General features: G+C 43.6%; 1 protein-coding gene across 1 annotated transcript in view; it reads right to left on the bottom strand.

Moving 5' to 3' along the window:
- LOC103177232 (rho guanine nucleotide exchange factor 17) overlaps positions 1-26999 on the bottom strand; it is a 207862-nt gene that overhangs the window by 41961 nt on the left and 138902 nt on the right. Inside the window, 3 exon segments of the mRNA XM_042334431.1 lie at positions 2173-2289; positions 20143-20325; positions 23387-23464. Coding sequence (XP_042190365.1) covers positions 2173-2289; positions 20143-20325; positions 23387-23464 — 378 coding nt within the window.

Here is a 26999-nt window from a genome sequence, read left to right as displayed (position 1 = left end):
AAGTGAAAATGGGCAACTTCTAGGATGTAAGGTCGCCTTGATGTCACCTCCTGTACATCACAGGAAATGAGGTCTGTGTTGAGCCCATGACCTGGAAGGTCAAAAACTTTGATTAAAAATTAAATCAAGCTTAAATAAATATCAATATTTATCTGTCAATTTTTTTAAAAAAAGGCAAGTCTGATCCTGGGGAGTGTATATCAGCGGGTACTTGACTGCAGCACGGTTCTCAGTCAAGGCTGACCCTGGTGTGACTTCTTGATTCTTCTTAATTCTTCTTAATTCATGGCTAGTGAAGCCTATTGAAAAGGCTACAACTGCTCGCCCATCTGAGATCAGCTTAACTAGGCACAGAGCAGGATTCACACCTCTGCAGGAGATTTGTTTCGCACTGAGATACCAGGGAAGGTGGTGGGTGGCAAGGCTCGACAAGAGCTGAAACCTCATAGAATCATAGAATTATATAGCACAGAAAGGGGCCGTTTGACCCATCGTGTCTGTGCCGGGCTCTTTGAAAAGAGCCATCCAAATCAATCCAACTCCCCCGCTCTCTCCCCATAGCCCTGCAAACTTGTCCTCTCCAAATAATTATCTACTTCTCTCTTAAAAGTTGCTATCGAATCGGCTTCCACCACTCTTTCAGGCAATGCATTCCAGATCTCAACAACTCGCTGTGCGAAAAAAATTTCCTCACCTCCCCTCTGTTTCTTTTACTAACTATTTTAAATCGGTGTCCTCGGGTTACCGACCCACCCACCAATGGAAATATTTTCTCCTTGTTCACTCTATCGAATCCCCTCATAATTTTGAAAACTTCTATAAGTCTCCTCTTAAACTTCTCTTGGAGTCCTGTAGCTCAGTGGTTAGAGCACTCGCTTTGCAAGCGAGTGACCTGGGTTTGATTCCCGGCAGGGAGAAATCTTGGGCCAGTTTCCTTACTCCACACACCTAATAATAATCCCTCAAAATAAAACAATAATAAATTGGTCATTTCAATTCACGACTGTTTGTGGGACACTGCTGTGCTCAATTAGCTGCTGCATTTCGCCCTCAAATATACAGTCAATTCACTTTACAATCTATTTTGTGAAGCGTTTTGAGACATCTAGAAGATATGAAAAGCGCTATATCAAATGGAAGGATTATTATTATTATTAATATTCTCTGTTCCAAGGAGAATAATCCTAGCTTCTCTAGCCTCTCCTGATAACTGAAGTTCCTGGTACCACCCCTGGTAAATTTTCCTAGTTTAGTATCATCTGAAAACTTGGAAATTGTACTCTCTATACCCAAGTGTGGAGTCCTGTAGCTCAGTGGTTGGAGCACTCGCTTTGCAAGTGAGAGACCTGAGTTCAATTCCAGGCAGGGCGAAACCTTGGGCAAGTTTCCTTACTCCACACAGAGCCTAATAATAATCCCTCCAAAAAACCCAAAACAATAATTAAATTGGTCATTTTCAATCTACGACTGTTTGTGGGACATTGCTGTGCGCAATTGGCTGCCGCGTTCGCCCACAAATATACAGTCAATTCACTTTACAGTGTGTTCTGTGAAGCGCTTGGACGTCCTCCTGACGTGAAAAGCGCTATATCAAATGCAAGGATTATTATTATTATTATTATTATTATTTGAAAACTTGGAAATTGTACTCTCTATACCCAAGTCCAGGTCATTTATATAGATCAAAAACAGCAGTGGTCCCAATACTGATCCCTGGGGTCACCATTGGATATTTCCCTCCAGTCAGTAAAGCAACTATTCTCCACCCCTCTCTGTTTCTGTCTCCCAGCCAGTTCTGTATCCGCTGCCACTGTCTTTTTAATACCGTGGGCTTCTATTTTGCTTACAAGTCTCTTATGTGGCACTATATCAAACACCTTTTGAAAATCCATATAAACTCTATCAACTGCACTGCATTCATCCACCCTCTCCCTTACTTCATCAAAAAAATGTAAAATGGAGAAATAACCGTTCTATGATAACCTCATAGCCAGTCCACACTACAGGGCTCTTCAGAATCATTGACCTGACAAGTTTGTTTACTAATGTTTACTAATGATTCAGCATGTTTTAAGAAGAAACTGAGCCTGGGTCCCAGGTGTTGAAAAGGTTGAGAAACACTGTTGGATGTAAAGCTACAAAATCAGAGAAGGAAACGTCCTCAGGCCTTACCTCTAGGAACTTAATGAATGCCGGCTTCGCCTCTTTGGCCAATCTCACAGCTTCTTTGGCATTGAGGAAGTTATCGATGTACGCGGAGTAAGAGTTGGCCAACACGTCCTTGGAGAACTACAGGAAGGACAAAGGAAATCAGTCAACCGCTGTGAAATTGCTGAGGTTTTGTTTAAGGAATTGAAGGAAGAATGCACTTTACAGTAGGGTGACCATACATCCCACATTTCCGGGAACAGTACCCGGATGAGGTATTGGGTCCCTGACCAGATTTGCCCTGTCTTGACTTTAGCAACAAACTGAGCAAGAACAATAACATTCAAAAATAGATACACTCATCAGAGAAATACAGTTATTAAGGCCTATACCTGATACACCACATTATGTTCTAGCCCCATTCACAACAGAATACTAATAATACTAATTGATACTAATAATGCTTGCATTTCAGATCGAGCCTTATCGTGTCTGAAAGCGCTTCACAGAATATATTGTAAAGTGAATTGATTGTATATTTTCGTTGGGGAAACTTGGCAGCCAATTCTGCACAGCAGTCTACCACAAGCAGTCGTGGATTGAGTGACCAAATTATTATTGTAAAAAAAAATGTGTTCGAAGGAATTATTATTGTCGGAAGCGATTAATGACCAGCTTCCTACTTACTGCTAGGTAAACAGAGTCGTGTGCAGTAAGGAAACTTGCCTAAGGTTTCACTCTTGCCTGGGAATCAAACTTGGGTCCTCTTGCTTGTGCTCTAACCAATAGGCTACAGAAGCTCACACATAAAGAACAATTATTCGGGTGAGAAGGAATCTGCTTCCTCTGTGTCAAAGTCCATTCAGCTCCAACATGCCACATCTAGACCCACAGTTTACCTCCAGCCTATAACAAGCTAAAGGGATCCTTACCACTATCCTTACTGCAGTGCTTCTAAAGTGGTCAAAAGCTCACAGTTGATTCAGGAAGTATGACTGATACTTTAGGAAGAGCACTTTATTTCAATGTCTTCCTGTTACACAGGCAATGTTTCCTTACAGATCACCCTTCAGTTCCTCCATTACAAGGGCCGATGCAGTCTACGGTCAAAGCCTTGTACTGTTCAACCAAATTTGGCAACAAATATACAATCATTACACTTCACAGTAAAACTCTGTGAAGTGCTTTGAGATGCCTTGATGTTAGAAGGCGCTATACTAAATAGCAGGATTATTATTAATACTTTCAGTGATTGTCATTCAATCTTTCAAAGTCATTCGAGATGTCCTCCTGCCATGAAAGTGCTATATAAATATAAAGTGTTATAAGAATACTTATATGTATTTGGAGGCAAATACGCAGCCAATTTGCCCAGAGCAATGTCCCACAAACAGCCATGAAGTCAGTGACCAATTTTATCTGGGGGATTGTTGGCCAAGACACCGGGAAAAATTCCCTTCTCTTTTCAAATAGTGTCATGGGATTTTACCATCCACCTGTACAGGCAGATGGGGCACTTCAGTTTAACATCTCATCCAAAAGGACATCACCTCTGACAATTCAACCCATCCTCAAGCACTAAATTGGAGGGTCAGTGTATACAATGCAAGTTGTTCATTCACTTCATTGGCTGTTGCTCTTGCCTACAAAAAACAGTCACTTCACTTGACTACACAGGGATCCAAAGGCTTGAACAGATGTTATCAGCGTGGTAAGGAGCAATAGAAAGGCAAATTCCTTCCTTCCAATTGTTCCGGAAAAGAGGCAGGATGCACATTATACGAGGATATGCATTATACATTATACACAATGCAATACAAATTTGCAATTACATAGCTCCTTCCAAGTTGGGAGGTTGTCCCCAGGAGCATAACAATCCTAGCACCCAAGCTGGGGGTGGGAGCTGAGAAGGGTGGAGAAGAGAAGGATGACCAAAAGTATGGTCAAAGAGGAAGGTCTTGAGATGGACCTTTGAATGAGGTGAGGGAGGGAGTCGGAGGGGATCTGGGTTGGAGTTGTTATACCGAAAGTCCTGGCTCCATGTACAATTGCACCGAGTTAACACAGTGAAAACATTAACCTCCTGGGCCATATCAATCATATTAATATTTTCAAAACAAAACCTGCTGATAACATCTGTTCAAGCCTTTGGATCCCTGTGTAGCCAAGAGGAATTTAGAGGGCTCTAGTCTACACCTGGGACTGGCGGATACAATGCCTGGTGAAGCCTGTCAGTGCAGGCCCACAGCACCTGTCAATATAATGGCCCAGTTAGAGCCAAGGTAAAGGAACAACAGACCAGGCTCTGAAAGATTTCACAAAACCCCAATTCACTGGGAGAAGTCATCTGTGCATCAAAGTCTAACCATTATTGAAAGCTCAGTTTTGTTGTTAAACCACACTTCAGAATCACCTGCGTATACATACAAAATGCTCCAGTCAGCTCCCCGAAGGATAAAATCACTGCGTCATGCAGACAAGAGATCACATATTTGATTCCCTGTCTATGCTTAGTTACTGATCCCAGGCACAACGTTTGCAAACTGACCTCAGGTCTCCTGAGCTAGAGCCAGGCAGAGGCAACGGCAGGGGAGGGAAATCAACACGGTTTGCTCTGTAGCTAAAAGGTGTCCTGCTCTCTGGTCTTTGCAGACATGGGGTCAACCTCTACATATATGCCCAACTCTACCTCTCTGCCTCCACCCTTGACTCCATGACCACTGCTGTGCTGATAGAATGTCCGTCAGACATCAAGTCCTGGATGAGAGCTAACTTTCTTCAGTTCAACGTCACAAGACCAAGTCTCTCCTGATTGGCTCCCGTCAGTGCCTCCTCACCTCGGGCGCCGACAGCATCACCATCCATGGTTGCACACTCCACCGTGCTAAGCCAGTCCAGCACCTTAGGGTCTTGTTTGACCCTCAACTATACCTTTTATCCCACATCTGCGCCATGACCCGCTCTGCCTTCCCCCACCTCCGGATCGTAGCCCGGCTCCGACACTGTCTCATACCGCAGGCCGCCAAAACCTTCATACATGCTTTCATTACATCGAGGCTCGACTACGCTAACTCACTGCTTGTCGACCTCCCCAATTCCTCCCTCTACAGGCTGCAGATCGTCCAGAACTCTGCAGATCGTCCAGAACCCTGTAGCCTGTGTCCTCTCCCACATTAGGCTCTGTGGCCCTATCACCCTCATCCTCACCCAACTCCACTGGCTTCCCATCACACAGAGGACACAGTTCAAGATCCTGGTCCTCATCTTCACGATCTTGCTCCCCGCTACCTCTGCGACCTCCTAACCCCCTACCATCCTGCTCGTTTCTTCTGCTCAGTGGGCTCCAGCCTGCTTCACGTCCCCCGCCTCACTCGCTCCACTATTGGCGGGCAGCCTTCCGCCATTCTGCCTCCACCCTCTGGAACTCCATCCCACAGTCCCTCCACCTTGCCCCCTCCTTTGCCACCTTCAAGACACATCTCATCAACTGTGCTTTTGATCTCCCTGCTTCCCCCCTGCTTTCCACCCTCCCCGACCCCGAGCTCGGGTATGTAACTCTGTCTGTCCAGCGCCTTGGGACGTACTCCCGACGTGAAAGGCACTTTACAAATGTAATTTGTTGTTGTTGTTGTTGGCAGATCTAACCCGGGTCTGGCATAAGAACAAAAGCACATAAGAATTGCCAGACGACAGAAGACCCAAAGTCCATCCAGTTTGCCTTCCACCATCCTGGCAGCCGGAAGTGTATATCATGTCCCAAACTATATACTGTATCCCAAGAAAAAATCGTCACTTTTTGGCTTCCACTGTCTCCCTAGGGAGCCGTTCCCACACATTTACTACTCGCTCACTGAAATAGTGTTTCCGCAGTTTTGATTTGAATTCACCCCCCCCTCCCCCTTCAATCACAGGCCTGACGAGGTGTCCTGTGCCCTACTGGTCCCCCTGGGAACATTGTGTGTCCAGCTCCATGCTGGTCCTAACAAGATAGTCAGTTGTCCTGATTCGTGCTGGTTTCTCCTGGGCTGACGGGTTTCTTTTTTTGTCTGACACATGCGAAAACTCATCACATGCTAAGAGTATCCAAACCAGCCAGAGAGTTTCATACGCTCCACCTACACAAATGTTTGGAATGCAATGCACACTTTCTCTCAGGAAAAACGCACCCCGCTAACCCAATTCCGGAGAGTGTTAGGCACAGGTTGGGAAGGGCCAAGCCTGACAGGTGTCCTGCAGTTTCCTCTTGTGGAATTGAAAAATTAATTTATTCACTGAGAATTCAATCTCACTTGCGTAGGGAATCCACGAGCAATTAATTTGCCTTTGGTGATGGGTTTTGCAGGTAATAAATTCTAATGATCCGTTTCAAGCCGTTAATTCTTCTGTATTTCATTAGTTAAAGTCGCTAAATTACCTTTATCACTGCTGGGAGTCACCTAAGATTTAAGGTAATTAGCAAAACGGCAAAGGAGACGTTGGTGAATGTTTTAATACTGTAATCATAACACTCCTTACATTTGATATAGCACCTTTCAAATGAGGATGTGTCAATGTGCTTCACCGGATGTACTGTAAAGTGTAGTGACTCTGGGTTTGTAGGTGAATGTGGCAGCCAAGCTAATTGGCTCACAGCAATATCCTACAAACAACAACAATAATAATAATCCTTGCATTTGATGTAGCGCTTTTCACGTATTCTAGACGTCTCAAAGTGCTTCACAGGATATATTGTAAAGTGAATTGACTGTGTATTTTGTGGGCGAACTGCGGCAGCCAATTGCACATAGCAGTGATCCAAAAACAGTCGTGGATTGAGTGACCAAATAATTATTGATCTTTTTCTTGAGGGATTATTATCAGGCGTGTGGAGTAAGGAAACTTGCCCAAGGTTTTGCCCTGCCGGGAATCAAACCCAGGTCTCTCACTTGTGAGGTGAGTGATCTAACCACTGAGCTACAGGACTCCTACAGGCGATCAAGTGAATGACCAATTTAATTTGGGGGATTGTTGGTCAGAACAACAATCATTCATTTTTTTTAATAGTGCCATTGGATCTTTAATTTGTACTTGAACAAAGAGATAGGACCTCAATTTAACATCTCATCCAAAGGATGGCACTTCCGACAATGCAGCACACAGCACACACCGTGTCAGCCTAGACCTAGACTGGACAAATTCAAAGCCCGACACACCTTGTCCCTCATATCTGGTTTCATAGTGCAAATGCACAGCCGGACCACAAAAACAAAGAACATAGGAAAGCATCAGTCATTCATCCAATTGCGCTTCCTCCAGTGAGAGCAGACTGTATTTCAATTCACCTGACAATATTTATAACTCAATAAGAAAGTGGAAAGTGAAAAAGCCAATTGGCTGGTTAGAAACCGGTCTTAGGACCAGCAGGCTCTGAGATCCTAATGGATGTTAAAGATCCCATGGCACTCGCCTCACAAGCGAGAGGACCCGGGTTTGATTCCTGAGTGGGGGTAAACTTTAGACAAATTTCCTTACTCCACACGCCTCTGTTTACCCAGCAGTAAGTAGGAACCTGGTTGTTAGTCAATTGGCGGGGGTAATAATCCCTCTAAAAGAATTTGGTCATTTAATCCACGACTGTTTGTGGGACACTGCTGTGCGCAATTGGCTGATGCATTTCTCCCACAAAATACAATCAATTCACATTACAATATATTATGTGAAGCTCTTTGAGACGTCTCAATGAAGTAATGAGACGCTGTATCAAATGCAAGTATTATTATTATTATTATTTGAAAGCAGAATGTTGGCTAGGCCCTCGGTGAACTGGACATTGTTGGGACATTGCTTTGCACTGCACATTGGCTGCTGTGCCTACGGAAATGACAGTCACTAGATTTTGCGGTAAATCCTGTGAAGCGCTTTGAAGTGTCCCTCCGACTTGAAAGGCGCGATATTAAAACATAAGGATTATTATTGTAAGGATTTTCAGGTTTAAGGAATCTTGTTAGAATAATAATCCTTGCATTTGTTTGCATTTCATATAGCCCCTTATCACATCTTCGAGACATCTCAAAGCACTTCACAGAATGTACTGTACAGTGAACTGACTATAAATTTTGTGGCTGAAACACGGCAGCCAATTGCGCATAGCAGGGTACCACAAGCAGTTGTGGATTGAATGACCCAATTTTTTTTTGAGGGATTATTAATGCTTGGTGAACTGAGGCGTGCGGAGTAAGGAAACTTGTCTAGGATTTCGCCCTGCCCGGGAATCAAACCCGGGTCCTCTTGCTTGCAACGCGACAGTTCTAACCAATTCGCTACAGAGCTCCACTATGAAAAGGAACAGAAAGGAACCAAAAGTCACCAAGCTTAACACAGTCCAAAACATTTCACACAGTTAATTGATTTGGAACCTGCTGATCCTGAAAAGAAGGAACCTGGCCTCGGTGATTAACAGGTTTCATGGTAAACAACTGTTTGATGTAGGAAAAAGGAAGTAACAGCTTGCAATATATCTGCATAATAAAGTGCTCACTAAATCAGGCAGAGCCCACAGATATGCTTTCGCCTCCAAAGAGCCTCTCAAGTCTGGGTTGAAGATCTCTTAAGAATTCCCTAACAGAGCGGGTTTGATTACAGTACCTTAGTTCTAACACACTCACTGTATGAAATGTCTCTGCTTTGTAACAGAGAGATTTCAGTACTCTGACTAACTGTGAGCTACAGTGGGGAGGGGAAGTTGGTGTCAACTCAGTTTCTATTTGGCATGAACAACTGCGAGAATGCTCTGGGCCAGAAAGATGTGGGTTCAAGGTCCATGTTGGAAGCTGAGCTCATACTCCAAATAAAGCTGGCATTGCCAGAGATGCATTCGCCCACACAATATACGGTCAATTCACTTTACAGTATATTCTGTGAAGTGCTTTGAGACGTCTCAAAGACGTGATAAGGCGCTATATCAAATGTAAGGATTATTATTTAGGTTCCATCCTTGGGATGAGACATTAAACAGAGGTCCTATCTGCCTGTTCTGGGGCTCCCGTGATAATATGGCATAATAATCCTTACATTTGATAAAGTGCCTTGTCATTTTGTCTAAATATCCCGAAAGGTTTCATGGGATTTACTGTAAAATGTAGTGTAGTGACTATATATTCTGTAAGTAAATGTGGCAGTTAATTCACTACACTCGATAGCCGTGTGTCAGCCTGTCTCAGTTGGTAGCACTCTCGCCTCTTGTTAGTACCAAGAATAATAAAGAGGTCATCTCGATGGGAGAGGCCAGAGGAATTGGCTGATGCAGGAGATGTCACTGTCACATTGTCTACAGCAGAGGGTGCTCTTGCCTCTTTGGAAGGTTGGGTTTCGGAGCAGATTGTCCACAGAAGTTGTGTATTACCTGATAGGAATGCATGATAGTGCCACTCGCACAAAGGAAAAAAGATGTTCACATTCATAGGCGCTGTTAAAGACACAAAGACATGGGCCATTGTGTGCTCCATGTATTCTTGGCACTTTTCCTTTTTTTCCATTCACACTTGACAATTTGATTGCCTCTTGGAAGCAGAGCTAATTCACAAGTTTGAATCACCTCATGAATAAACATAACACCACAGCTATTTCCCCTTAAGGAAGCCTACCAAAGCCAAATCTTTTGTTCAACACTAGTCCATGTCATTGGAGATGTAATCGCACAGAATTTTTTATTGGACGAAATATTTAATATTTATAATTTAATTAGATATTAAAAGCAGTATCTTGTAACATACTGGTTAGAGCACTTGCCTCGCAAGTGAGAGGACCTAGGTTCGATTCTCGGGCGGGGTGAAACCTTAGGCAAGTTTCCTTACTCCACACACCTGTGTTTACCCGGTTGTTAGTCGATTTACGGATCGTTTTTCAAGGGGTAGTAATCCATTCAAAAAAAAATAATAATTTGGTTATTCAATCCACGGCTGCTGTGGGACACTGTTGCTGTGTTTCACCCACAAAATGTACAGTCAATTCGTTTTACAGTATATTCTGTGAAGCGCTTTGAGGCACCTTAATTAGGTGATAAGGCGCTATATCAAATGCAAGGATTATTACATTATTTTTATTAAAAGAATGAATCTGGTTTGGTTTCTGCAGTCTTCAGGGCAGAACAATGAGAGGGAGCTCATGTGGTTCACTTCCAATTCCTGCCATACCACATAACTGATAACAGGATTAACATTCCTGAGGTTTAACCACAGTGTGACAGATACCTACCAGACCTGGGCGACAACGCAAGACAAGGTGGAAGGAGAAGAGAGAATCAGATCCAGAGTTTACTGCACCGTTTATATTGCAGCGTTGCTACCGATCACAACTTTGCAAGTGCTCTGAGGCAACAGTGGAACATAGAAACCGGATTTTTTGGGGGCTAATCAGATGTCCGAATACCTAACAACATAAGAATTGATAGACGAAAGAAAACGAGAATCATCGGGAGGATGTGTCAAAGCGCTTCACAGGATTTATTGTAAAGTGTAGTGACTGTGAGTTTTGAAGGTGAACACGACACCCAATTTGGAGACAAATATGTCCTACAAGGCATGAAGTGAATGACCAATTTTTATTTGGGGGATTGTTGGCCAGGGCACTGGGAGAGACTCCCTTCTCTTTTCAAATATCCCGTCGTTGAGACATTGACGTGATAAGGCGCTATATCAAATGCAAGGATTATTATTATTATTAAATAATACCATGAGATCTTCAACATCAGACTGAACAGGACCTTGCTTTTAATATCCCATTCAAAGGACAGCACTTTAGACAATCAATGCTCCCACCAGCATTGCATTGGTTAGTCAACCAGGACTGTGAGCTCAAAGTCCTGACATGCGGCTTGAACACATAACCTTCTGACTCAGGAGTGAGGGTGCTACCAAATGAGTCCAGGCTGGCACCTAATCAACTGTAAGAACTATTATTATTTGTATTGTAAACCGCCGAAGACATTTTGACGTGATGAGGCACTATAGAAACACAAATTCTTCCTGTGTGTAAACTAAACAGGCAGTGTAGAATAATTCTAAGGCACTCGATAGATGATTAATTTCCTTGTTCACGCGTTATAATGTGCTCTGCTGATCTGCAGAATTGTGAATGGCTGATCAAGAGTAATTACAAGTGAGAATTTACTCAAGGGTGAATTTACTCAAGAAGATGAAGGCAGAAACCTTGATAGCAAAGCACATTATCTGCAGCCCAGAAACGAGTTGCAGTCTTAGTACTGCTGCCTGCCACTGCTCAAAAGGCAGACTGAAAACCTTGTTAAAGTAGAAACAAGTCCAAGCTAGCTCCACAATTACATCAAGGGCCGGAGAGGGGCTATTGAGATGTCATCACTCCAGATTGATTCAGTCACGTAATTTACAGTCATGAGGTTACAGCACAGAGTTGCCTGCAGAAGCACAGGCATCTCATTTCACGCTAAGAATCCAGAGAACCACTTTGAGATGTTTCAACAATATGATAAGGATATAATCTGAAATGCTAGGTAGGACTGTTACAATTAGTCTGCATTTGTAAAGCAGAATTATAGGAGGTTCAACAGCAAAACAACAGTGGGAAAAAATGATGGTGTTCCTCAATGTGTTCTTTGTCTTAATTTGCCCAAAGGACTAACTTTATAGTCAGTTACCTGGGTGTTGGGGAGGGGGTAAATGGATTGCCAGCATCTTATCTGTAGGAGCGTCTGCGTGGGCCAGTCTAAAGCAAACACTACTAAGGTGAGCGTGGACAATTTATACCAAGTCTAATTAAGGAAATAATCTGTATTTCTTAATGCATTCATTATAACAGTTAAGCCAAGAGGCATGTTACCCCAAAGCATTTGGCAAACCTTTTCTTTGACGTTTCACCAACAAAATATACAGTCAAGTCACTTTACAGAATATTCTATGAAGCGCTTTGAGACGTCTCGAAGATGTGATAAGGCGCTAACAGAACGACAGAACAATGCAGATATTGTTGGAATAACCAACATGTTGTCTGGGCGTGTCATCATTGGTGATAAACTGAACCATTCTCCACTGTCTTCAAACAATCCAATAGAAATACAGCACAGGGGCTTTTCCAATCAACTCAAAAGTCACAGATCAAACCGGTTCCCCCCAGTTATTATTACTGGGTCTCAATATTAATAATAATCCTTGCATTTAATATAGTACCTTATCCTGTCGTTGAGATGCCTCAAAACGCTTCACAGAATATATTGTAAAGTGGACTGACTGTGTATTTTGTGGGAGAAATGAAGCAGCCAATTGCACACAGTGGTGTCCCACACACAGTCAATTGAGTGACCAATTTATTTATTGTTTTTTTTGAGGGATTATTACCCCGGAAAGTGATCCGCCAATCGACTAACAAACTGGGTTCCTACATACTGCTAGGTAAACAGAAGCGTGTGGAATAAGGAAACTTGTTTAAGGTTTCGCCTTAAGGTTTCAATGTCACAGATACCACTGACCACCCGGGTTATTCCGCACACAACATGGATCTCAATGTCACGGGGGACAAAAGCAAATTTGTCGGAGAGAAAGGCAGAGGGAGTGAGAGAAAGAGAGAGAGAGAAATAAGAGCAGAAGAGATAATAATAATAATCCTTGCATTTTATATTATCATTTTTCACATGGTGAGATCATCTCAAAGCAAACAGTTTAAAATTACTCTAACCATTGGACTAGCCATTTTTTAACCATATAGAAATGTCCACCTGAACAGGAAGGTGTGACCTCGGTTTTAAACATCTCATCCAAAAAATGATGAGGGAGAAAAGCAAGAGAGAGAGAAATGGGAGAGAGGAAGGCACTCATTCCTAAGTGCTTCCTCCTAGACAATCTGCCCTGTGACTTTAAAGCATGTTGAGCCCAGATTACATTTTAGGTGCACAGTGTAAACAGAGTTCCAGTAATCCACCCTCACTTGGCGTTATCAATAATGATCCTTAAGAACATAACAACATGAGGATTTTCTAGGTGAAAGAAGCACAAGGTCCATCCAGTACACCTTCCACCATCCTGGCAGTCGTAAGCACATGTCATGTCATGTCCAGCCAAAGAATTAGGGAGTCAAGGAGGTGTCAGGGCGTGAAGAGATTTGGAGACAAGTGGAGGATCTTGAAGTTGACCCATTCTGTGAGAAGGAGCCAATAGAGCCTGGTAAGGACTACTGTGATGGGACTAGAGCAGGTGAGTGAGTATATGGGTGGCAGGGTTTTGAATCAGTCCTGAACGTGAAGCAGGATTTACAATTGGAACAGTCCACACTGAACCTGAGTGGGATTAGCTTCCGATGACATTATGAGTTTCGACCGGAGAACCACCAACCCGTGAAATAAAACACTCGGTATTTTCCTCAACATCAAATCTGGGAGCATCCTTTTTGGAGACAGATCAACTGTTCCCTCTGGAATAAATCAGGAATGAAAAAAAACACACCAAACGGCTGACCTCAAATCAATGTGGTGAGGTAGGTTGCCAATGACTGAGAGGCATTTATATGCCATGACTTTGGCCGATTGACATTTCCTGACCCTTATTTCCCCCTCTCCCCCTGCCCCCATCCTTTCAAAATCACTACAGAAATCCTCTATCTTCTTAAACCACATGTTCAGTGTTCTGGTCCCAAACACGCACAGTCCTCCCGACGTGAAACGCGCTATACAAATGTAATCTTGTTGTCGTTGTTGTTGTTGTTGTTGCCTCACACACATGCACACACACACCTGCCCACATATACACAGCCACACATACATAAGCAAGCTGCTTGCATTTTAATTTGTTTCATTATTCGTTATCCTGTGTGAAGGGAGCTATACATATAAATAAAGTTGTTGTTATTGTATTTGTTTTTTTTGCGGGGTAACCCTTTTGCTTTCCACGAGGTCGGAAGTTCGACCTGGGAGTGAAGCAAATGCCAGCCTCTAAGTCTGACCACTTTCCACAGATAATGAAAAGGTAAGCAGGAATCCATCACCATGCTTAAGAGAATAGTATATAAAGCAGAATAAGATTTCAACACAAGCGCATAACAACTATACATGGAAATGTCTTTGTTTCTGGCATGGAGTCTGTCATCCTGCTTACCTAATTCTAGAAAGTATTAGATACAGGTTGATGAGAGTCAAGACTTGGGTTGGCATTGAGTATCCATTGGGGTACAACTGGAGTTCAAACAGCTAAAATCACTTAGTTTGCCATTGAGATACGATGTCTGGCAAGCTTCTCAATGCTTATCCAGCTTGGACTACTCTACTCATCAGGGCTTTGGCTTGCAGGGTTAACTGGAACTGAGTGGGAAGAATCCCAGGCCTTCCAAATCCTGTTGATGAGCCAGAGTATTGTGTGCCAGAGAGGGTCCAGGTGATGTGTAACAACTAGCAAAGGGTCCCTGTATGGGTCAAGCATTCTGAGATGCTACCATCGTGGAAGGTGCTACATAAGCGCAAGTTGTTGTTGTAAGGGAAAAATGTAATAGCCGTAATACAGTAATTTGATATGATGCCTTTCATTTCTGTTGGACGTCTCAAAGCGCTTTTTCATCTGTGTAGACTGTAAAAACTGTAGTGTATTTTTGTAGGCAGCAAACAACAACATCCCACAAACAGGCATGAAGTGATTGACTAATTTTATCCAGGGGATTGTTGGACATGATACCGGGGAAAACTCACTTCTCTTGTCGAATAGTGCACCGGGATCTTTAACATCTGCCTGTACACCCCCCAGCACTTCACTGGAGCATCAGCCTAGTTTAATGGTTGCAAGGAAAACAACAACAACAACAACACAACAACAACAAAATTCCATTTATAGAGCGCCTTTCACGTCGGGAAGACGTCCCAAGGCTGTACATTTGGGTCAGGACCCAAGCAAGGGGGAAATGGTCAGGGTGAGGGGAGGGAAGGGAGGGAGCGAGGAGGGGTAGAGAGTCGAGAGGGGAGCTGAAGGCACGGTCGAAGAGAAAGGTCTTGAGGCCGGCCTTGAAGGAGGAAAGGGAGGAAGCGGCGAAGGCACTGGGGGATGGAGTTCCAGAGCCTCGGGGCTGAGAGACTGAAGGCCCGGCCACCGATGGTAGGGCGGTTAGGGCGAGGGATGTGGAGCAGACCGGAGCCAGAGGAACGGAGGGTATGGGCAGGTAGGTAGGGGGATAGTAGGTTGGAGAGGTAGGAGGGAGCAAGGCCGTGAATGGCCTTGTAGGTGAGGATGAGGCTCTTGAAATCAATCCTCTGGGGGATGGGGAGCCAGTGGAGGCGAGCGAGGGTAGGAGTGATGTGGTCCCGAAGCCTGGTGCGGGACAGTACACGAGCTGCAGAGTTCTGAATGACCTGCAGTGTGGAGGGAGGTGGCGGGAAGGCCGGCGAGGAGAGAGTTCCCATAGTCCAGCCTTGAGGTGATAAAGGTGTGGATCAGAGTTTCAGCCGCGTGAGGGGTGAGGTAGTGCCGTAGTCTGGCGATGTTCCGGAGGTGATGGAAGGCGGTGCCAGTTGTGGCGCGGATATGAGGGAGAAAGGACAGCTCAGGGTCGAACAGAATGCCGAGGTTCCTGACCGGCTTTGAGAGGTGCAGAGTGCAGCCTTGGATGCTGACCAAGTAGGCACGAAAGGGGGGGGAGAAAGATGGCAAATGGTTTGCCCACAAAATATACATTTCAGTATATTCTATGAATCGCTTTGAGGTGTCTCAACAATGTGATACGGCGCTATATCAAATGCAAGGATTTTTTTTATTATTATTATTAGGGTATGTCCAGCGATCTTGCTAGGCTGTTCCTATCTACTGCAGGAAAGAAGAATGCTGATGGTCCCTGATCTAAAATTAGTCTGGTTGCTTTTACACAGACCAGTGAACCGTTCAAAAATCCACTTAGAAGCTGTCAGCCAAGAGTTTGAAGTGTCCACACCCCTGAGTCAACCATTAGCATAACTGACTCCTGTGCTATTCGCTCTCGAGAACTGCAATTTTAGGGCTAAATTTAGTCTATTCGTGATCCAGCCGCCTGCAATATGTTTTTATTCAATTATTACTCCCTCGTACTCACTCCTTTTAGAAAAACATTTCATTTCTAAAAGGAATTCGCTCAGTAGTCAGTTCCTTGACCTGCTCGTGGGTGTAAATTCCAACACGTGATGGGTTACGGTCAGCGATGATAAGTATCACATCGTAAAACACCTCCACCCTTTGTTTATCAACAGGCCGCGGGTGTGAACTCTTTTACCCCTCCCCTCACCTCGCTACTCGTCTCCCCCACCCCGGGTCCCATTCCTTCAGAAGGTTCAGGCCCATGTAAAATGTGGAGATAAATGAAGAGTGCACAGGTCTGTATGAAGGATCCCTGTAAATACTTGCACTTTTAAAAGTTGTCAACAAACAACCAAAAAATTACATTTATAGAGCGCCTTTCACGTCGGGAGGACGTCCCAAAGCACTGAACGTTCAGGTGTCGGGGCCCGAGCGTGGGGGAGGGGTGGTGTAGGAGTGAGGGAAGGCAGAGAGGTGGGAGGGAGACCAAAGGCACGGTCAAAGAGAAGGGTCTTGAGACCGGCCTTGAAGGAGGCAAGGGAGGCAGAGAGGCGAAGGGACCGTGGGATGGTGTTCCAGAGTGTGGGGGCAGAGAGTCTGAAAGCCCGGCCACTGATGGTAGTGCGGGTCTTACGGGAGACATGGAGCAGACCAGAGCCCGATGAATGGAGGGAGCAGGGAAGATTGTTAGGGAGTCAGCAGGTCAGAGAGGTAGGAGAGGGCAAGGCCATGGATGGCCTTAAAGGTGAGGACAAGGATCTTGAACTCGATCCTCTGGCGGATGGGGAGCCAGTGCAATCGGGCGAGGGTGGGAGTGATGTGGACGCGGAGCCTGGTTCAATTCCCGGGCAGGGAGAAACGTTGGCCAAGTTTCCTTACTCCACACACGGCTCTGTTTTTCTAGCAGTAAATAGGAACCTGGTTGTTAGTCGATTGGCAGATCGCTTTTCCAGGATTAATAATAATAATCCTTGCATTTGATATAGCGCTTTTCACGTCGGGAGGACATCCCAAAGCGCTTCACAGAACACACTGTAAAGTGAATTGACTGTATATTTGTGGGCGAATTTGTGGGACACTGCTGTACGCAATTGGTTACCACCTTTCGCCCATATAATATACAGTCAATTCACTTTACAGTATATTCTGTGAAGCATTTTAAGATGTCTTGAAGACGTGATAAGACGCTATATCAGATGCAAGGATTATTATTATTATTAGAGGGCTTTTTACGCAAGGAGGACATCACAAGGATATTTGTTGTGAAGTGCATTTTAGGGATCAGCAGTTTGAGAACTTTACTGCTGGTGCATTGAGAATCCAAACTCATTGAGGCTGATAAAGAACGTTCTTATGAGAAGCTTTAAATAAATTTACTCTATTAATGTAGTATTAAAGCATGGCCAAAATTTAGCAAATTGTTGCGTTCAGTCTCAACTCTGAAGCTGTTATTTGGTAGTTTTTAAAAGAAACTCATAGAAAGATGGCTTCACAATCAAAGACGGCATTTAAAAATTTGACGAATTCAAGACACTCTGAAATGCTACATGAACAGAATAAAGATGTTTTCTTGCAGATTGTAATGTGATGCTGTCTTCACAACAAAATCACTAGTGTTGAGGATCAGTGCAGGACAGACAATAATAATAATCTTTGCATTTGATATAGCGCCTTATCACGTCTTCAAGATGTCTCAAAGCGCTTCACAGAATATACTCTGAAGTGAATTGACTATATCTTGTGGGCGAAACACAGCAGACAATTGTGCACAGCAGTGTCCCACAAGCAATCGTTGAATGACCAAATTATTATTCTTTTTTTTTGAAGGGATTATTAGCCCCAGAAAACGATCTGCCAAACAAATAATAACTGAGTCAAAAACAGAAGTCGCTGGGAACACTTAGCCTGACCTTCTGTTTTTGTTTCAGATTTCCAGCATCTGCAGTATTTTGCTTTTATTTGTAAATAATAACTGGGTTCCTTACTGCTAAGTAAACAGAGGCCTGTGGAGTAAGGAAACTTGCCTGAGGTTTTGCTCCACCCGGGAGTCGAACCCGAGTCCTTTTGCTTGCAAGGCGAGCGTGCTGACCAATATGCTACAGGACTCCAAAATACACAGTGACCTCACTTTATAGTAAATCCTGTGAGGCACTTTGAGTCTTCCTCCTGATATGAAAAGCTCTATATCAAATGCAAGGATTATTATTATTTTTAGCAATATTTCAATATGTTAAGCATTAAGGAAATCTCTGCAAAAGTTGGCTCAGCTTAAGCAATGAGAAACTACATAAATACAGGATATAAAATCAGTGGAAAGGAGGTGGTTATAAATAGAATTGCTGTCTTTGGAACGTGGGATATGGGAAATGATTTCAACTTGTGAAGCAAATAACTTGCTCAGTCTTTCAGCTCTGAGTTTTATTCTTCCTGATATCAATGTCAATTGTATTTGACCTCCCATTGCTCTCTGTCAACAACCAACAAGCATAGACCACATACTGAAGGAGCCAATAAAGTGTCGACTGCAGTGACTGTGTATATGTAGACAAATACGGTGGCCAATTTGAATTCCACAAATAGCTGTGGAGTAAATAAAAATGTATCTGGAATATTTGTAGGAGTCTTTACAATGGGATTGAATACAGTGAGAGTCAATTCTGTGGAAAACCATACCATGGGAGCCTTTTCTGTGGGAATCCTAATCTGTGGGCCCGCCCCACCATCGGTGGTCGGACCTTCAGCCTCTCTCCCCCCACCCTTTGGAACTCCATCTCACATTCCCTTCACATCGCCCCCTCCCTTGCCTCCTTCAAGACCCTTCTCTTCAACCGAGCCTTGGGTCATCCTCCTACCCTTCCTACCCTCCACCCTTCCTGATCCCAACCCCCTCCTGCTCGGGTCCAAATCCCTGACTGTCCAGCGTCTTGGGACTAAAAAGTCCTTATACAAATAGGTCTTGACTAAAAAGGCCTTATACAAATGTAATTTTGTTTTGTATTGTTTTATATTGAGTCTGTGGGAGTCCAATACTGTGGGAACCAATACTGTGGGAGATCATCACAAATTAGTTGAATACAGTCCTCGCATACACTTAACAACCGCAATGGATCAATGAACAAAAATCAGAGGCCCCAACTCCATCATGGGCATTGCCTTGAAACCATTGCTTAACATTTCTGCACAGGCTTAAAATGTAACTTCGTCAGCACTTAGGAAAATCAGTAAAGTAGCTGAGAGATGTCCAAAGGAGGAACGGGAGTGGGAACGCTGACGGGATTGGGTCCTGTTGAGGGAGAGCTCAGTACTCTCTCCTGATATGCCTCCTGGTCCAGCTCAGAGTAAACTCGTGTCTTGTTCAGCGAAACCCTTAATTTTTCAAAGGTCAAAGAGAAACTTTTTTTTATACATTTTTTTTGTACATATTTACATGCATTGAGTGCTTCTAAAACACTTCACAATCATTAATGCCAAGTGCTTTCTCAACCAAACACGGCAGCCAATTTGCACAGCAACATCCTACAAATAGCTATGCAGTGAATGAGCAATTAATTGCTGTGCGGGACACAGGGGAAAGCTTCGCTTTTTGAACAGGGTCTACTTAGCCAGGTAAACGTTTGGGAGAGTTTATTTATCGTCCACCTGCAAAGGCAGATGAGACGGGATCTCAGGTTTAACGTCTCATCTGAAGATCAGCTCCTCTGACAATGCAGTGCTCCCCAGGACAGCACTGGAACATCAACCTGGACTATGAGCTCTGGTTCCTACTTGGACTCACAACCTTCTGAGTCCGATGATGCTAAGAGGAGGTTTCATTTTCAAATTCCTTGATGCCCTAGCACCTCCCTATCTCTCCTCTTCAACCGTGCCTACGGTTACCTACCCCCTCTCCCTGACTTGTGGTCAGGCTCCACTACTGTCAAGTGCTCTGGGACGCAACTCTGATGAAGGAACAATCTACATCACTCACCGTTTCAATCATCAGATCGCCCACTTTCTGCTTTTCATGCCAGTTTTGGACACACTGGTGGGCTTGTTCTAGAAACTTCTCGTGGTGTTCCAATATTTCAGGAATCTGGAAAAACATGTCATCAACGAGAGCCAAGTCGCAGATAAAGGAATTCTCTGGCTGCTTCAGCGGTCTCATATATCCCTGTCAAACAGAATGAAAATTAAAAGTTATTCATCGACAGCAACAAGTGAGGAACAATTTTAATAATAATATAATAATCCTTGCATTTGATATAGCGCCTTATCATGTCTTCAAGATGTCTCGACGCGCTTCACAGAATATACTGTAAAGTGAATTGACTCTATATTTCTGGGTAAAACGCAGCAGCCAATTGTGCACAGCAGTGCCCCACAAACAGTCATGGATTGAGTAACCAAATTATTATTTTTTTTTGAGGATTATTATCCTCGGAAAAGCGAATCCCCCAATTGACTAACAACCGGGTTCCTACTTACTGCTAGGCAAACAGAGGCGTGTGGAGTAAGGAAACTTGCCCAACATTTTGCCCTGCCGGGAATCAAACCCAGGTCTCTTGCTGGCGAGGCGAGTGCTCTAACTATTGAGCTACAGGACTCCAACAATTAATTGTGGACAATGAGTCCTTTTGGAAGAGCAATCACCCCACTCCATGAAATTACTTTCTATTTTTCCCTCGCTTAGGTGAATTTACAATTTACACCCAGGTGCATGGAAACCTACACTTCAAGGGGTCCTGTAGCATAGCAATTAGCACGCTCGCCTCGCAAGAGACAGGACCCGGGTTTGATTGCCGGTCGGAGGCGAAACCTTAGGCAACTTTCCGTACTCCGTACTCCATGGGCCTCTGGTTTATCTAGCAGTAATAATAATAATCCTTGCATTTGATATAGCGCTTTTCACGTCAGGAGGACGTCCCAAAGTGCTTCACAGAACACACTGTAAAGTGAATTGACTGTATATTTGTGGGCGAACGCAGCAGCCAATTGCGCACAGCAATGTCCCACAAACAGTCGTGGATTGAGTGACCAAATTATTATTTTTACTTTTGGGGGGGAAGGGATTATTACTCCTAGAAAGCAATCCGCCACGTTCCTACCTATCTATTCTGTGAAGCTCAATGACATTATAAGGCGCTATATCAAATGCAAGTATTATTATTATTATATTACACTGTTTGGATCCTGTTGGCATTAGAGTCCACCTCCACTGTAACACAGCAATTGGGGGGAAGGGTCCGAAAATGACCCTCAGTGTTACAAAAGTCTTCTCGTTTGATACAGCACCTTATCACATCATGTCTCAAAGCAGTTCACAAGATTTTACTGGAAATCTGTATTTGTAGACAAATGCAGCAATATCTCACAAACAGCCATGAGGTGAATGACCAATCTGTGGTATTGTTGGCCAGGGCACCAGGTATTGTTGGTCAGTGTTCCCCAGTTCCCATGTGAAGTATTCAAACAGACAGCAAAATGAAGAGGTCAGACTGTACTTTATTAAGTGGTCATTCTTTGGGTGGGAGCCTAGGCAGTGAGCAGCAGCAGAAGATTCTACTGTAGAAGAGGGAAGGGAAGGAGCATCATAGCTGAGTTTAAACTCCATTATCACCACCATCGGTGGCAATCAACCACTGCACCACAAACCTCTGGAACTCCCTGTCTCAATCCCTCCCTCCCTCCCTCCCTCTCGACTCCTATTTGTATGTCTTCAGATCGCACCTGAAAATTTTCCTCTTGGATTGTGCTTACAGTCACCTCCCCTTTCTCCCCAGCTCAGCCTCAAGCTCCGTCACTGTTAAATGCTCTGAGATGCTACCCCACCTGAAGGTTGCTATATAAATGCAAGTTGTTGTTGTTTGTAAACACATTACAAAGCATGATCCATATAATGTTCATCACCCACTTCTATCTGCACAAACGACCCCTCACGTCCACTTTCCAGCAGGGATCGGCAGATACTGATATGGGGCAGGAGCAACAATAACAACAACAACTTGTATTTATATAGGGCCCTCACACAGGATAGCGTCCCAGAGCATAGACTGATCGTTCCTCCTCTGTAACCCATTGAACACTTGAGACCAATTGCAATATTAATCCTCGCATGTTGCATTTGATATAGTGCCTCTTATGCGCTCTGAGACACTGCCCTGCTCGGAGGGTGCTGTATAAGTGCAAGTTGTTGTTGTCTCTCACATTGGGAAAGTTTTACCAACACAGTGTCAGACCTTGAGCAGAGGAGAAAGGGGGAAAGGGGAAATGACCATATTTGCGATCAAAGACGTAAATTTTAAGGCAGAACCTTACAGATAGGGGGAGGGGAGAAGGGGGATTGACGGAGGGATTTGCAGAGGTTGGAGCTTAGGATCTTAGGGCACAGCCTTCTACACACCCAAAGTGTACTGGTAACAGCGCCTTGGGACGTCTACCCGACGTGAAAGGCGCTGTACAAATGTAAGTTCTTGTTGTATGCAAGAGACAATTTTGACTCTGAATCACAGTAGAGTTTGCACACTGCTCAATATGTACAAGCATTTGGATAACTGAATTGCTCTTTTAACTGCACAAGAGAATAAGTGGTTCATAATCAGAGGCTAATGCTTCCCTTGAATGGCATGCGCTCGATTAGAAGTGAAACAGGAAATTCTAATTAGGAGATAATTTGCCCGATACCTGTGACCATAGAAAGCTCTTGTTCTCCCATGGAACAGGCACTTGCACAAGCAGAGTAGCTCACTGAGTGAGATGGAGCCAGTTGCTACGGACAACTGTGTCAGAACATTTCTGGAGGAGGGAATTAAGCCCTTTTGTCAGTTTTCCGAAGCAAAGTTAGCAAACGCTTTCTCTTGACAGCTCATTTGTAGATCAATGCATTACAACCTCGCCCAGTAAAGCCTCAGGCATTCACATTATCGGAGGAATTTTGTGATATTTCTTAAAAGATTTTCTAATACAATACAAAATTACATTTGTACAGCAACTTTTACATCGGGAGGACGTCTCAAAGCGTTGGACAATTAGGGATTTGAACCAAGCAGGTGCTTACTGAGCGCAGGGATCAGCTGAGTCAGTAGGGTTATAGGAGATTGAAGTGCAGTGGAGCAAGACCATGGGAGGATTAAAAGGTAAGAACGAGGATCTTGATCTTGAGCAAATAACGAAGTTCCACAATACCCAAGCCAGGTTATACAAGGCTGGGTTAGGGGGGAGGGGTGCACACATACCTGTATGAGGGTTCGGAGGGACTCCACGTATGATTGTTCTGCATCCAGCAGTGTCATCATCACATGTTTTCTCATATCCTGTGTGACAGAAAGGAAAGCTAATGAGGAACAGTGTCACTAAATAGGCAAGATATTGGAGTTATACCACTCTAAACCTTGTGATTATTTCTCTGTGTGTTTACAATGGCACTTTCCAAGATAACCAGTGTAGAAACACTCAGCAGATCAGCATGTTTTAGATCCTATTAATGTATTAGACCTTATTAATCATATTACATTTCATAAACTATACTATGTGAATGATCAATAAATCTGAAGTATTCTTGGCCAGGACACCAGGAGAAAAACCTTGTTGTATAGAGTCATGGGATCTTTGACGTTCACAACAAACAACAACCTGCATTTATGTAACGCTTTTCACATTGGAAAGACGTCCCAAAGTGTCCACCTGACAAACCCACTTTTACGTCTCAGCCAAAGGAGAGCATCTCTGACAATGCATTGCTCCCCAGCACTGCACTGAAATGTCAGCCGAGACTGTGAGCTCAAGTCCAACAAAGGGTTTGAAAATACAACTATCTGATTCAGAAGCATAAAGGCCACCAACTGAGATAATATGACACCAGACAGATGGGGTGGAGGCGAGGGAGAAGAGGGAAGGGATGATCACAAACAAACTGTAGAGGAAACAAATTTTAATTGGACTTTTCTTGTTCCTTTCTTTTAGGTTCTTGAGCAGCAGAATGAGGAGATATTCATTGACCCGTTCCTGCAATTCCCTGCACAGTGAATTTCTGATTTCAATCAGGCCAAGGTGGGCATTATTATTATGAATATTATTAATAATATTATTTGGTACAGGACCTCTCACATTTGGTACAGGACTTCTCATATTGGGAAGACGTCTCAAATCGCTTCACAGGATTTTACTATGACTGTGTATGTTAAGGGTTTCCACAGCATTTTCCCACAAAGAGCCATTGAGTGAACAGCTAATTTTATTTGGGGGATTGTCGGCCAAGACAATGGGAGAAATGACATTCTATTTGAAAAATAATGCCACGGGATCTTTAATGTTTACCTGGTGCTCAGTTTAACATCTCATCCGACGGACGACACCTCAGAAAATGCAGCAACCCCTGCAGTGTCAGCCTAGACACTGAGCGCTCTATAAATCCAAGTTGTTTTGTTGTTGTTGTAGACAATGTGAGTTCAAAGTCCTGAACCCATAAGTTTCTGATTCAGAGACGAGAGTGCTACCAACAGGGCCAGGCTGACACCTGAGAGGAAAAACTACAGCTGCAATACTGCAGCTCTAAGCTACAGATTCCTTTACTTTGGCAGACCACTGTATCTCTAACTCTGGTGAATTCCCGTGGGCTAGCATGCTAGGAATGGAGTGTCAGAAACACATGGCATATTGAGCTTGTTGTTGATGAAAGGGCGTGAGCAGCAAATATCCCCTGGTACACATTAGGAGCATAATGAATATTCATCACTGCATGGGTAAGTACTATGAATATTTAGTACTCTATAAGTGTTGTAAACATTAAGGTACTTCTGGATTATGTACTGTGAATATTAAATTATTAAATACTCAGCCACTGATTATTACACAGTTTGTAATAATACGTACATTTTATATAGCTCCTTATCACATCGTTGATACTTCTCAAAGCGCTTTACAGACTATACTATAGCTTTATAGACTATACTATATAGACTATACTATATAACTGATCAGCCATGATCTTATCGAATGGCGGGGCAGGCTCGAGGAGGCGAATGGCCTACTCCTGCTCCTAATTCTTATGTTCTTATGTTCTTAATTGACTATATTGACTCGGCAGCCAATTGCAGACAGCAGTCACCCAGAAACAGTCATTGTAGTCACCTTCATATTACCGGTTCGCCTCTGGAGAAGGAATGGGAGCCTGAGCTGAGTGGGATAGGAGGGAAGTGAGGGGTTGTCCTATCGTACATTTTACACAGAATAATGGAAAAAATCTTAAGTTTGGTCTCAATTTGAAAAAGCTTGGTTCCAACTTTAGACTGACAATAAGCTTTTTCGACCACCACCACCACCGCCACCACAACAACTTGCATTTAACTACCACCCTGCCACGTTAGACGCCATCTCAAAGCCCTTAACAATACAGCGCCATCTGAAATTAAATTTTATGACAAGGCGGTGCCAACAATAGGCCACAGTCTCCTTCTACCAGGAATCATGTAGCTGTCAATTGCACAATTACTAAATAATTTCTTAAGGCAACAGCATTCGACAAATCTGGCGTAATTGAGAACACAGCAACGGGAATGTTTTAAAGCCTCCAATTTCACGATGCTTGAGGGAGCAATGTTTGCGTTAAGAGAAATAACAATAATCTGACCAAATTGTGGTTTATTTTGAGCAACTTCTGTATACCCATGCATTCACTCAAGACCCCCCACCCCCTGCCCGACGATACAACAACAACATCAATAACAACGTGCATTTATATAGCGCCCTTCATCCAGAGCAATGTCTCAGAACTCATAATGAAGCAGCGAAGGAGGCCTGAGTGCCTGATTAATGATTTTAATAACTAACAGAATATTCGGTTATGGAAAATGATCAGCTGGCAAAATCGGCCAGGACTGTACTTCATTGCGCACCGTCTGGGAATCCCGCTGTGAGATTTCAGTTTCTTGGCAAACTACATCCATGTTTTATCAGTGTTTACCTGACCATCGAGAACCTTCCTGGATGGATTAAACTCTCGGCTATAAAGAGTTTTGAAGGCTCCTCTGTTAACTCTTGAAGTACTGAGGGTTCTTCCAGCATTCTAGGATTCAAGATGCACTTGTTTTTTTCCTCCGATTTGTTTTCCTATTTGCAATCCCTTTGAATTGCTTTTCTCTTCCCTCTGCTCCTGGAGGCTGTGACTCAGGATGGGGGAAGGGGGAAAGGTGGGTGAGGGCGCAGGGGAAGATCTACATCTACCTGCCTGCTATCTGCTGCCTTGTCTAAGTGAGCTCTGCAACCTATGCGTGGTCTAACCTGTGCCGATGGCTAAAACTAGTGCAAATCTTTACGTTTGCTGCAATGGAATTGCCCCTCTTATCGATAACTAATAACACAAACTTCCATTCATACAGTGTGTTTCATGTTAAATTACATTTCAGTTGTTAGTCAATTGGTAGATCACTTTTCTGGGTGTAATAATCCCTTCAAAAAATAAATAATAATAATTTGGTCGCTCAATCCACGACTGTTTATGGGACACTGTGCGCAATTGGCTGCTGTGTTTTGCCTACATAAAAGCAAAAATTGATTTGCTTTACAGTGAATCATGTGAAGCGCTTTGAGACGTCTCAAAGATGTGATCAGGCACTATATCAAATGCAAGGATTATTATTATATTATAGTAATACAATCATAGAATCTTACAGCACAGAAGAAGGCCATTCAGCCCATCATGCCTGTGTGGACTCTTTGAAAAAATTATCCAATTATTCCCACTTCCCCTGCTCTTACCCTTCAGCCTTGCAAATTTTTCCTTTTCAAGTATATATCCAATTGCCTTTTGAAAGCAGCGTTCTGCAGAGCTAACACTCTGAGGCACTATCC

This window comes from Callorhinchus milii, unplaced genomic scaffold, assembly GCF_018977255.1.
Source record: "Callorhinchus milii isolate IMCB2004 unplaced genomic scaffold, IMCB_Cmil_1.0 Scaffold4, whole genome shotgun sequence".
Taxonomy (NCBI): Eukaryota; Metazoa; Chordata; class Chondrichthyes; order Chimaeriformes; family Callorhinchidae; genus Callorhinchus; species Callorhinchus milii.
Note: the sequence above shows the minus strand (reverse complement) of the source record. Positions and strands in the feature narration are given on the sequence as shown.